Source organism: Manis javanica, chromosome 15 (genome assembly GCF_040802235.1).
Source record: "Manis javanica isolate MJ-LG chromosome 15, MJ_LKY, whole genome shotgun sequence".
Lineage (NCBI taxonomy): Eukaryota > Metazoa > Chordata > Mammalia > Pholidota > Manidae > Manis > Manis javanica.
The window spans coordinates 24,816,435-24,830,454 of record NC_133170.1 but is presented as its reverse complement, the minus strand read 5'-3'; the positions used below and the strand labels follow the sequence as shown (position 1 = coordinate 24,830,454).

Below are 14,020 nucleotides of genomic sequence, written 5' to 3'. Positions count from 1 at the left end.
GGTTGGAGACACACATGTCATAAGGGGAGAAGGAGAAGTTATAAAAACCATCTGCTTCCAGTTCCCCTCAGAGATGAAGAAACAACCCAAAGACTGAGTTACTTGAGGATACAGGAAAATAAAACATTCTCTTGAGCTAGACAGGAAAAGCAATTTAAAGACTTCGCTTCCTTGTCCATCACCAGCTCATGCTCTCCAATCACTTCCTCCTTGACTGGTTGCTGCCCTGTGCTCTATTCTTCTTGCTTCTTTCCATTCCTCTGTCCCATATCCATTTCTAAATTATAGTGGAAATCCTTTGAATAAACAGTGCTGAGATGGTAGGAGCAAATGCAAAAAGAGTGATACACTGAAATAAAATAAAATGCAATATTAAAACAGAAATCAGTAAGGAGAATGGCAAATCAGAGAAAAAGCAGAATTGTGGGTAGGTTCAGGTCAGATGTGAAAGGGTATCTTACCGCGACCCTCCTTACCCCAGAACGACTCAGGAGTCACGGACCCACTCAAGAGTTTTTATAATCTGAAAGACAAAATGGCTGTACCCAGAGGGAAGGAGCAGCAGCTCGTGGATGAGGAAGGTCGTTTTTAAGGAGTAGGGGTAGGTGTGTTCTGTGTTGGTGATTGGATCTTAAGGGGTGGGAGTCTTAGCACGCCAGAATTTGCCTTCATTCCCATCTTTTACTTTTCTTAGTTGGGCCTCTAGGGAACTGGGCATAGAATCTCATTCTCTAGCTACTTCCTGCTGGAAGGGGGCGCAGATTCTGGGGTTAGCGAGGCCATTGGTGTAGAGTTGGGGAAGGGTGGGCATCCTGAGATGGTTCGTGATGTCATCTAGCTGGTTTTGTTATTCTTCGTGAGAAGGCCTTGATAGCCCTGGAGGAGTAACTGGTTGACAGTATGGTTAGAAATTTTCAAAGGTCTATGTGTGCAGTGTTAGAGCTGGGTGGCCTGGCACCTCTCGGTGTGCGAGGACAGTCAACAGCCCAGTGTCCCTCCTGATGGCACTTAGGGCATGGACTGGGGGGCTTCTGGGGATTTGGGCAGGCTCTAGCCCAATCATCCGTTTGACCACATTTGAAGCAGGGACCAGGAGGTCCTCCTGGCTGCTTTTTAGGAGGTGAGGATACCTGAGCACCAGTGGTTGGGGTAGGTTGAAAGACCTTAGCCAGTATTTGATATTTTTGTTTATGGGCCTTTACATCTCTTCCATTATATACTTTGAAGGCCACTGCCAGGACTTCTGCCTGAGGAGTTAAGGGTCCCTTCTCCAGATGTTTAAGTTTAGTCTTAATGTCGGGGAAACTCTGGGTGAAGAAGTAGGTCATTAATAATTGTCTCCCCTCTGGGGTCTCAAGGTCTAGGTTTGTATATTGTAAAAGAGCTTTGGTGAGGCAGTCTAGGAACATAGAGGGATTCTCATTTTTATCCTGAATAACCTCCTGGAGTTTTTCATAGTTAATGGCTTTATTGGCTGACTTCCTGAGACCCACCACAAGGCAGGTGATGAATTGATCTCGACTGGTGACTCCCTCTGCCGTATTATAGTCCCAGTTAGGATCTTGGTCAGGAACTCCCTCAGCACCAATTGGATGAGCTGGAGTAGTTTGGTGAACCTCATCGGCATGAGTTCTAGCCTGTTCCCAGACTCACCTATGCTCCTCGGGCAAAAGTGTGTTGGATAGGATCATGTGAATATCATGAAAGGTAAGATCATATGACTGAGTTAGGTACTGGAACTCTTTTATGTAAGTAGCTGGGTTGGAGGTGAAAGAGCCTAATCTTTTCTCAATTTGAGATAGGTCGGAGAGAGAGAAAGGGCCTTGGAACAGGACGATGCCTTCTGTACTGGCTACTTCCCATAGCTGGGCTAGGATCTGGGTTCAAGAGCGAGTGACTGGAGGGCTTGGCTTGGGACTGGGTGAGGGAAGGGAGACTGGTTGTGGAGGAGGAGAAGGTGCTGCGGCTCCTGCAATGGCACTAGGGGAGCTGGGAGGGTTGGGATTTGATCTTGCAGAGAAGAAAGGAGGTTGGGGCAGGAGAGGAACTGGTGGTTGAGGGGAAGCTGTAGGGGTTTGAGATCAGGGTAGGGAGGAGATTCTTCAGCAGGGTCAAAGTCAGAGGACGTGGTGGGAATTGGTGGGTGGTGGGATGTAGTTTTTTAGAGCAAGGAGATGTTTAGGATTGCAAGGGAGACAGAGAGAAGGCTTGGTTCAGAGGTAAGAGAAAGCCTGGATATATGGGATCTCTTTCCACTTGCCCGTACACTCACAGAAGTTACATAAATCTCGGAGAATATTAGGATCTAAAGAGCCATTTGGAGGCAATTTAGACTGATTGTCCAAGGAATATTGTGGCCAGATCTCATTACAGTAGTGAATAAGCTTAAAAGGTTTGAGGTCTGGAGTGAGGTGGAGGGGCTTTAGATTATTGAGCAAGCACCCTAGCGGTGAATCTGCGGGAACAGAGGGGCCAGATCCCATGGTGAGAATGAGACCATTCAGAAGTCCTGGAGGCATCCCAGAGCGATTGAGAAGGTCACAGAGAAGACCAGACACAGTTAGGGGGTCGTCACTACCTCTAACCAAGCGGTCGAGGCGAAAACACAGAGGAGGCTCAGTACCTGATACTAGGAGTTTAGGTAGATAAAGGAAGACCAGGCCTCAGTGAATGAGGATTCTCAATATGGGGAGGCAGAGAAGGGTCAACTATGGGTATCAACCGTGACTCTGAAAGTCGAGGTTGGAGGTGCCCCTGTTCCAGAGGAGCCCTTGGGGGTGCCAGACACTCAATGGTCACTTCCCAGGTTCCAAAGGGATATTTAAGTCGACCATGAAGGGGAGACTCACCAAATTGAAGGCCGGTGTTGGGCGAGAAGATGAGTGACCAGGAAAATGGACGGTGAGCCCATGGAGGAGGATCGGGCAGTGAGGGTTCCCAGAGTAGCTCAGGTTCCCAGAGGAAGAGCAAAGTCAGTGGGAGAACCTGATCCGAGTCATGGCACCAGTGAAAGGGTATCTTGCCATGACCTTCCTTACCCAGAACGATTCAGGAGACACAGTCCCACGCAAGAGATTTTATTATCTGAAAGAGAAAATGGTTGCCCCCAGAGAGAGGGAGCAGCAGCTTGTGGGTGAGGAAGCACATTTTTAAGGAGTAGGGATAGGTGTTTTCTGCATTGATGATTGGATCTTAAGGGGTGGGGGTCTTAGCATGCCAGAATTTGCCTTCAAGATGTGTAGACAAATGTAGGATATTTCTATCTGACCAAGGAGGAATGCCAAAACTAGCAATGGAGAAGATAATAACTAGTATGGATTGAAAATAGAATCACATATTATTAGAAAGAGTCCAAGTGGATTTTGTTCTGTTTTTGGCTTTGAACTGATTTAAAGGGGACATGAGAGGTCAATCAGCAATGGGAACCAAATCACTTTCAAAGAAAGCTGCTTGGGTTCCCCTTTTGAAAATTGGTGTCCATGAGTGAATACAATAGACCCAATTTGATTCTTTTGTTTGGGAATTTAAACACAATTAAATCAATAGTTGATGGCAAGCACTTGCACTAAGAAATATTTAGACTCAAATATTTTATTCACACAAATGTGTGTAAGATACTGTCAGATGTACAAGATATACAGCATCTCATTATTTTCAATTTATCAGATTATTATTGTTTCCTATTACCAGCGGAAATTCAAAATAAGTCATTTTGGGGACTATCTTCTGTTCCTGGGACTATATTAAGATTAGGATTAAGACATATTAATGAGGACTACCTAATTCCAACAAATTGAGGAAAGAATTGCTGATCATTGTTAATGTATCCACAATGGCTATATGCTACCCCCATGGGCTTCATGTCCTCAGGGCCCTGGTAACTCCCCAGTGCTTTGAAACTGACACTGGCCTGCTAATTTTTCTTGATATAACCATTGGTCTACACAAAATAGTTCATCATTATTAGAAGTGGAACAGTTTGTGTAACCCTACATGATTTTGTTTTTCCTTAGTCCTTGTCAGAGGATTGCAATACTGAAGTTAAGGTGATGGGAAGTTGAAATCTTCCTAAATAAGCAATGATTAAACTCTTCTGGGCCACTGACCCATTTGAGATTCTGATGAAAGCTTCAAAGCCATTAATAGAATTTTTTCATAAATGCAGTAATACAAAAATTACATAACATTTTAATTTTAATTTCCTTAACATAAACAGTGCAAGTGATTTTTACAAAGTCCAACTTTTGTGCAAATATTAAGGTCCTGCATTAAACAAAAATAAATTAGTACCATATTGTACTAATGAAAAAATCTTAAATAATTATTTTTATCAAAAATACATCTTAATAATATGAGCTTGACTAATTGTTGTTTGGCTATTATTTGGCTTAAATAAAGATGAACTGAGAGGTATGGGTAAACCAGGTTAGACCAACAATCCCAGACATGGCTGCTCACCTTTCAATCATCTGAATCTCTCAAGATGAATTTAGCTGATTGAAGATTACTAATGCCCTCAACTGCCTACAAGAACCAAAAGTAATTCCTCTCTGAAAAAAGATAAGAAGGCATCACATTATTTGTACAGTGTTTCATACACAATATACAGTACTGAATCAAAAGTAATTATACACAGAGGGGGAAAAAAACCCACATGAATGAAAACCTGAAGAAACAATAGGCTATAGAAAAAGACCAGTGGGGTTCAAGATAGCAGAATGTTCAAATTAAGACTTTAAAATAAAATGCTTAACGTGCTATGAGATAAAAGAAAACATTGAGAATTTGTAAAGAGAATGATTCTTTTCAAAAAGAATTTGAAATTTTAGGATTGAAGAACACCATAACTGAAATTAAGTATTCAATGGTTGGGTTTAAGAGCAAATAAGGCAGGCTTCCAGTTTCCAATTCCACACGTGAAGAGTTTGGAAGTCACCAGTCTGTCCTAACAATAAGTAAAAAGTTGAAGAAACTGAAAAATCAACAAATCTTCCAAGATCTATGGGAGAGGTGAGGATGCAGAGCTAACCCCTGCATCCAGGACTGGAAACGGACAGGGCAGGACAGGGAAGACATGGCAGGACAGGGAAGACATGGCTGATACAGCAGACTCATGAGTGGACACTGCAGTAGGAAACACTGCCAGGGTCGGAAAATCTGACCTGGAACTCATGAATTATAGAGGCGGTTTGGACAACTCAGAAAGTTAAAAACTCCAAGGTGACAAGAGTCATTGCAAGGCTGCCCCTTCACTTGCGAGACTTAACCTCCAGGAGTCTGACCATACTCTCACAGTAAATATCAGAGGAAAACCCCACTGCGTTTCCAACAAAGTGAGGGAAAGGAACAATTTGAAGAGGCCAGAGCACTCTGTTGTTCTTAACAAGGCCTATGCACAGAACCTAGTTAACCAGTACATACCCTCGTGGACAATTATCAGAGCCTACATAACCTAGGGGAAGGGAAATACTGGACTCCATTCAGCTCTAGCCTTCTACCTGTGAGAAAGGAAATCCCCAACACCAGCCAGCTCTGGCCATCCTCTCCCATGTATAAAGGATAAGGGGAGGAGGGAAAAAATGGAGAGATTTTGTTCCATGCAAACTGCTACATTTCCAGGCACATCTTCTGAAACTCTTCAAATAGGGACATACATTTCATTCAAAATTCCCTGACACAGTGATCTACAACTCACTTACCTAAAAGGAAGAATAAACTAGAATCCTCAATGAATGTCAGAGTCATTTAATGAGCCAAGTACAACTTAGTTTGTAATCGCTAGAGCTGGGCAAGATTTTTAAGTTACTATGTTTTTAAACAGAATGACCCTCACTCAAATTGAGGTAAATATTGCTCCAAAAAAGCAACAGCTTCACTGTTGGAATTTTGCTTTTGAAGTGTGTTGGGGGGGAATATGTGTCTGTGTGTGTGTGTGTCTGTGTGTATGTTTGCGTGTGTGTGTGTTTTAATTCCTTCCAGGAAATATTTCTTTACTCCAGTCAGTGTTGTCACTTCCTTTGAAACCAGTTGGTCAAAAAATCTATATAGTCTAACTTCCTTATGTTTCATTACAAAATATTTGTTATCAATCTACAATGAAAAGTTAGCACTTTATAAAATAAGATTGATGTTTAAAAGATTATCAATGCTAGTCCCTTTAAGGTATTGGAATTTACAGAAAGACTGTAGCATTCAAAACATTTTATAAAATTCTGAAGCTTTTGAAAGGCTCTTCTGGAATATTTGAAGAAAGGAAAGCCACATTATGAAAAACTGTATTTTTAAATAATTGTTTTGATTTCAAAATATACATTTGCAAATGGATAAACTGTGGTGTATATATATATTGGAATATATATAATATTCCATTATATATATATATATATATAATGGAATATTATTCAGCCATAAACAAAGAATGGAACCTTGTCATTTGCAACAACATGGATGGACATCAAGGGCACTATACTGAAGTGAAATAAGTCATACAAAAAAAATATCATATGAGATCACTTATATGTGGAATATTAAAAAAGGCAATATGATGAAGTAAAGATACTTTCTTCAACAAAAGGTGCTGAAATTAAACATCCATGTGCAAAACCAGGAATCTACACACAGACCTTACATCCTTCACAAAAACTAACTCAAAATGGATCATGGACTTAAATGTAAAATGCAAAACTATAAAACTCCCAGGAGATAACAAACAACCCCGAGTATGGTGGTACCTTTTTAGATACAACACCAAGACATGATCCATGAAAGAAAGAACTGATAAGCTGGACTTCATTGAAGTGAAAATTTTCTGCTCTGCAAAAGTGTCAAGAGAGTTAGAAGACAAGTGACAGACTGGAAGAAAATATTTGCAAAAGATGTATCTGATAAAGAACTATTACCCAAAATACACAAAGAACTCTTAAAACTCAACAGTAAGGAAATACCCAATTAAAAATGGGCCAAACACATGAAAAGATGCTCCTCATTGCTAATCATCTGGGAAATGCAAGTTAAAACCACAATGAAACATCAGCTCACACCAGTTAGAATAGTCACTGTTCAAAACACAAAAAATAACAAGTGTTGGCGAGGATGCAGAGAAATAGGAACCTTCCTACACTGTTGGTGGGAATGTCAATTGGTGCAGCCACTATGGAAAGCAGTATGGAGGTTCCTCAAAAAACTAAAAATAGAAATACCATACAGCCCAGTAATTCCACTTCTAGGAATTTACCCAAAGAAAACAAAATTCCTGATCCAAAATATATATTCACTTCTATATTTATTACTGTATTATTTACAATAGCCAAGATACGGAAGCAACCCAAGTGTCCATCAGTAGATGAATGGATAAAGAAGAGGTGGTGCATATACACAATGGAATACTATTGAACCATAAAAAGAAAAGAAATCCTGCCTTTTCCAACAACGTGGATGGAGCTAGAGGGTATTCTCAGTGAAATAAGCCAGGTGGAGAAAGACAAATGCTATATGATTTCACTTACTTGTGGAATATGTAAATATAAGGCCAAACAGAATTAACAAAACAGCAATAGACTCATAGACACTGAGAAGGGACTGGTGGTTACCAGGAGGGAGGGTTAGGATGGGTGGATGGGTGGGGAAGGTGAGGGGGATAAAGGGGCACAAAAATTCTCAAGCATAATGTAGGCTGGTCATGGGGATATTAGTACATGGAGAATATAGCCAATGATTCTGTAACATCTTCCTATGTTGACAGATAGTAGCTGTGCTAGTGGGGGTGAGGATTTATAATATGGGTAACTGCTGAACCACTGTGCTGTACACTTGAAACTAATGTGTTTATATATCAATAAAAATCATGGGCCAAAGACCTGAACACACCTCACCAAAGAAGACAGACAGGTACAAATAAGCATATGAAAATGTGCTCCACATTGTATGTGATCAAGGAAAAGCAAATGAAAACAATGAAATACCACTGCACACCTATTAGAATGGCCCAAATCAATTATTAGTCATGATGTGGAGAGATAGGAACTCTCAATCATTGTTGGTGGGAATTCAGAATGATAAGGTATTTTGGAATACAATTTTGAGGTTTCTTACAAACTAAAATACCTTTACCATACAATCCAGTAATCACATCCCCTGGTATTTACCCAAAGCAGTTGAAAATTTATGAGCACACAAAAACATGCACACAGATGTTTATAGCAACTTTATTAATAACTGACAAAACTTGGAAGCAACCACGAATGTCCTTCACTAAGTGAATGGATAAATAAACTGTGGTACATCCCATAGAGGAATATATTCGATACTAAAAACAAACAAGCTATCAAGCCACAGAAAGACATGGATGAACCCTTAAATACTTATTATTAAGTGAAAGAAACCAATTTGAAAAGGCTACATGCTTTATAATTCCGACCATATGACATCTGGCAAAGGCAAAACTATGGAGCAAATAAAAAGATCAATGGTTGCTGAGAGGAGGTGGAGAGAAATGAATAGGCAATTGGGGCAGTGGGAATACTCTGCATGATATTCTGGTGATGGGTCAGTAGGACGCAGGACTATGTAATTCTCTGTTCATATTCTTTGGGACATAGTCTTGGGGAGAGGGAGATTAGTTCTGACTCCTGGGACGAAGGAAAGGTGATTCATTAGCATGACTTGGAAAATTCCTGCGTGTCCTAAGCCAACCACTCAGGTGATTGTTTTGATTGTCTTGGGTTAATCAATATCCACCCACAGAGCTGGATGTGAGATCCCAAAACACATGGGCTGCACAAAAGATAGACATTTCTTTCTCTGAACAACACAGACATTTATTTGTAAGGAGAAGGGATAAAGAGGTCAACAATTACCACAACACTCAACACTGGTTCTTTATTATCAAGTTCCATTTGCTACAGTTTTAACTGATGCAGAGCATTTCACTGTGCAGACAGAACATGATTCCAAACCCTTATACTGGACATTTGGCTTATAAATTTGAATTCTTACATTATTATTTCCATCCTTGAGTCATTGAATTCATCTTTGACAAAGTGTTCATGATTGACGATTTCCATTTTAACAAAGAAAGAAGTATTACTCCATGTTTCAGTATTAAATTATCTAAACAAAATGACATTAAATAGGCCCTAAGAGTTGTCAGGTTTCAGCAGATTCCCACCATCAGAGAAATCATCCAGGCTGATCATTTTAATTCCAATGGGCAAAAGCTAGTACTGTGCATTCAGTGTCAGCTTCATCTTCTACTTACTAAGTGGCAGATTGACCAAAAGGGCTTCAAGTGTTGGTAGACTCCTTTGTTTCCAGGATTATTTGCTTTTAACAGCAATTGTAAAGATTAAAATAGAGCCTCAAATTCTAAGTTATATTTCATTTACAGACTTAAACATATCTGCCAAATAAACCAACACATAAACACATTTTATTCTAACAGTTCTGAATGGAGCCTGTCTTTTTCTTTCACCTTAGAGAGAACATGTACCTAAACTTTCATTAAGCATTTTGAGATTCATCTTCTAGAAGAGTGATCTCAAAACGATTTCTGATTACACACCTTTAACAACAAAAATAATGTAGCATATGCCCATTTAATATTGAAAATTTAAGAACCGCATACCTATGATATAATATAATATGCCCACTATACAATAATAGGAATTAAATGATAAAAAGTCAACACCTTAATATTGCATTTTATTCACTAAGGTAAAATTCATCTACTCTCATTTTAAAATTGTCACTAATCTTTTTAGAGACAGCAGCATGATTGAATATATGTCACTATTTTCAGAATTTGGTTCAAAACTGTAACATAGGTCAAAGGTGTTTCAGTTATACATTATTGAATAATAAACCACTCCCAAAACTTAGTGGCTTAAAGTGATTTTATTATTTTTCACAATTCTGTCCACTGATTGGGAGTCAGTTGGATGCTTCTTCACTTTAATACCACTGTTTAAACACAAATATTACATGAAATCTATTACCCACAGTCTTGACTTACTGATGCTCTAGGGAAAATTAAAGAAAATAGGATCTGCACCACATTCAGAAAATATAAGGTGGGAGTTAGAGAAAAGACCCAGCAGTGACTAATAATCACCATTCTCCATTTTGCTCCAGTTCAAGTACATCCTCTATTCTGCCAATCAAAGGCATTCAGTAAACTGGTTCTTTATGCCCTCCCTTTACACCATCCCCATATTAATGAAATGATAATGGGAAAAGCTCATTATAAATAAGTTCCCCTAGAATTCTCCCAGAATTGTTAGTAAGTTGCTCTCTGGGAAGTAAACTGATAAATTCTATACATGAGGGATAAGACCAAACTGTATAAAAATTCCTCATTTTCAGATATAGTCAGAAAATGAGTGGCAAATGTAATTACTCAGTTGCGTCAAGATAATCAGAGTGAATCTCAGAAGGTCATATTGGGAAAGCCAATGGCTAGAGTCAGCTTTATCATGATCAATTACAATTACCATATTAAGGCAATGAATAACAGGCTTAATTGCAAACATGATGTATTTTATATTATAATAAAAAGAAAATCATCTGTAAGAACTTTAGTAAACAGGGAAATATAAATAAACCAGGAGCCATTTTGAGTGGAAATTCACATTTAGAAACTATAAAACAAGAAAAAACTACTAGAATACTAGATGAATACAAATCCATGTCCTCTTATCAGTAATAACTTCTAATCTCAGTTCTCTTATTTTAAATCTCTAATACTCGATTTCTGATTTCCCTTGGCCTGTACCCTGCTGTTAAGTGACAGTCCAAGACCAAACAGAGAATGTTAATGATCCCTAAGAGTCTCCTGGGCCAAAGCTGGAACTTAACTTCCGTTGATGTGTATGATACTGAACTGTTACAGAATATGCTTTCACTTAGAGGTACTAAGGATGTCTGGGAGAAATGGAAAGTAATGGCTAGGATTATCTTGCTTTTGACCAACTCATAAAGAGAAAAATCCAGACAGACAGAGGAGCCACATCACATGACTATAAAAGTACCTAACCCCTTAGGAGTCTGACAAAGAGGAGAGGAGGTGCATGCTCCCCCACTGGTCTCCAGTATAAGGTCTGAAGATGGGAAATGTTCAATATATGTTCATTTTATAAATGAATGCGTACACTGATTCTATCATAAGTGGAGTGGGTGACAGCCTACTGAAAAATTCTATGGAGATCCTTCACACAAGACTTCACGTGGATAGAAAAAGCATATCAGCTATTATAATGGTGGATACCAATACAACCACATGCTCATGCAGAATGTTTAATTCACAGGTAGATCTTCCTCATCTTGCAGAGTGACATCTGTTGTTCATGGCAAGGGATATCATTCCAGCCCCAGGATCTTGAATAAGAACGAAAATTTAGCAAAACACAACCCTCCTCAGGATTACTGGGTTCACCTGAGTGCCAGAATCTGAAAGGGAAAAAAATGATGAGGATTTTTTTTAATAGTGCTTTGAAAAGGCTTAGAGACAGTTGGAGACAGGGCTGTGGTTGAACTGTGTAGAAGCCAAGGTCAGATATGCCCACATCATTCTTTCCCCACTTCCACACAGTTTCTCTCCATCTAAGTCTCTGGCATTTCCCTTCAAAGCTGTGCTTCTCTCACCCAGCACTGTCTTCTGATTGTATTAAAGATTCTCCCAGCAGACATCCCAGAGGCTCCCTTCTATCTGTCCATCATTATGTCCTGCTCCCAGGGGACTGTCCTTAGTGACAAAAAGATTTCACCCTAGAACCAAGTGTCACTGTAGCTTCTTTTCTTTGTGCACCTGCTTTTGGAGACTGAAGAACTAGTTAAAACCTCTGAATCTGCTATGATCCCTGTTATCCTGGACAAGTAATTTAATTTTCCTAATTTCCATAATTTAAAAAGAGACTACAATAATATTCCTACATGTTTCACACAGTGATGTGAAGATCAAAGGTGGTAATGTGCTAAAATATACTAAGGTACTTAATTTAAAAAGACCCCATAAGTATGAGATATCATAGGTATCAGAATTTGTTTATTAGTTTTATGAGAGATATTAAATCTTAATAATTAGTTGTGGTCTTAATTGGCATGAATTTTTGTTATGTTTAGAGATATAATGTATGGTAAAAGCAGGGTTTTTTGGTATCGAATTGAGCTAAGTTTGAGGACCACAGTTCCCACTGCTGGATAACCTCTGCTGTGTTACCAAAACTCTTTAAACTCAGTTTCTTCATCTCTAAGTGGGAAAAACATTAATGTGTATCTCATAGAGTTCTTGTGATGATTAAATGGGAAGAGTGAGATATTTTATGTAATAACTGATGGTTGGAACACCCTAAAATTCCCGTATGACCAAAGACAGGATTCCTATACTCACGTGACACTTTGACTGTACTGTGTCTGATCAACCCACTGCCACTGGTGCTTCCCTTCTGGGTCTGACAGTCCTATAAAATAAGCGTGTTGTGTATACAGATTCTTGGTAATGAAATCCTGAGGGAAGAAAAGAAAGGAGTCAGAACTTTTAAATATTCAGCTAGAACTGAGTTCCTATGGCCTGAGGGAGAAGAAAAGGGGAGGACCCAGGAGGAGCCGCTCCCTGGAGGGCGGCCCTGCCCAGGAGCCCAAATCTTCCCTGGCTGAGCAGGACAGGATCGAGGATAACCCTAGCAAGCATGATGTTTGTCTTAGTCTTCTCAGACTGCTGTAACAAAATTGCACAGACTGGGTGGCTTTTGAACAACAGAGGTTTATTTCTGACAGTTCTGGAGGTGGGAAGTCGCAGATCAGGGTACTAGCGTGGTTGGGTGAAGGCTCTCTTCCTGGTTTGCAGCTGGCACCTTCTCACCATGTCTTCACATAATAGAAGGGGCAAGGTAGCTGTGTGTGGTCTCATTTTTATAAGAACACTAATCCCATTCATGAAGGCTCCATCCTCATTACCTCCCAAAGACCCTATCTCCTAATACCATCATCTTTGGGGGTTAGGATTTCAAAATATGAATTTTGGAGACACAAATATTTAGATCACTGCAATGTTCAATACCTATGGAAGCACTTTCTATCCATGACCATAATGAATTCTCATCTCAGACTCACTTCCCCTCTTTTCTTCACTAAGAGATGGTAATGAAGACATGGCACAAAGTGATGCATTAGAAAATGTTTGCAGATTAAATCTTTTTCCTTTCATAACTTTGGAAATTCTTTAACTTCATTTCTGATTGTTGATTGTGACTCCTCATGATTGAACTTTATTTCCCTATTTGATCTGATACCCCTCCTCTGTTAAAAAGTTAATTTACAAAACATTTGCATGTTGAACTAATAAACTGATATTTCAGTCTGACATATTTTTATCCTTCTACTCCAACTCCACATTTTATAGTTTAGATTCCCCAATTTATTTTGGAAGAGGCTAGTTTATGGAAACAGGAAGAAGGTATGGAATGTAAAGGCCTTGGTAGCCTTTCCTAATCATTTTGCCAAGAGCCTTCTGTCATAGCACCATTATCCCCAAACAATAAAACAAAAAATTAGACAAGAGAGGTGTATGTACAAAAGCCAGGTAGGGCTCCTGAGTCCCTTATCTGTAGTAAGTACCTGCTCATCCTTGCTGTTGATCACCAGTAGGTGAGCCTTCATTCCTAAGCAGTTCTTCTCACTTTCAGTCCAATTTTTTACTACAGTAGAAATAAAGTAGCAGTTGGAACCAAATGGCTTCCAATTCTTTGGGCAGCAGCTCCAGTCTTTCTCTGTATTGAGAGAATATATAAACGTGCATTATAATAAAAGTAATTTTTTAAGTGTGTGTATTATTAAAATTAAGGACCAAGGGAGACCACACAGAAATTGGAACTGCCATTTCACCCAGCAGTAACATGGAGTCACTGCCCATCTGGTGTCAAGGAAGTCAAGTCCACCTACATCAGGCAGTGACAAGGCAGAGACCCCTTTCCCTTGCCAGAGGGGTGTCAGGAAAATCCAACTAAAACAGAAGGTTTAAATAAGTTCC

At 39.4% G+C, this 14,020-nt stretch overlaps 1 protein-coding gene across 2 annotated transcripts in view; it reads right to left on the bottom strand.

Moving 5' to 3' along the window:
• Positions 1-8,860: 8,860 nt before the first annotated feature.
• Positions 8,861-14,020, bottom strand: part of LOC108392220 (C-type lectin domain family 4 member A-like) — a 28,845-nt gene continuing 23,685 nt past the window's right edge. For both annotated transcript variants that reach the window (XM_073222609.1, XM_017652315.3), the window contains exons 5-7: positions 13,609-13,760; positions 12,383-12,498; positions 8,861-11,442 (exon numbers count right to left, since the gene is read on the bottom strand). In XM_073222609.1, the coding sequence (XP_073078710.1) occupies positions 11,295-11,442; positions 12,383-12,498; positions 13,609-13,760 (416 nt within the window). In that variant the 3' untranslated portion in view covers positions 8,861-11,294. The remainder of the gene's footprint in view (positions 11,443-12,382; positions 12,499-13,608; positions 13,761-14,020) is intronic.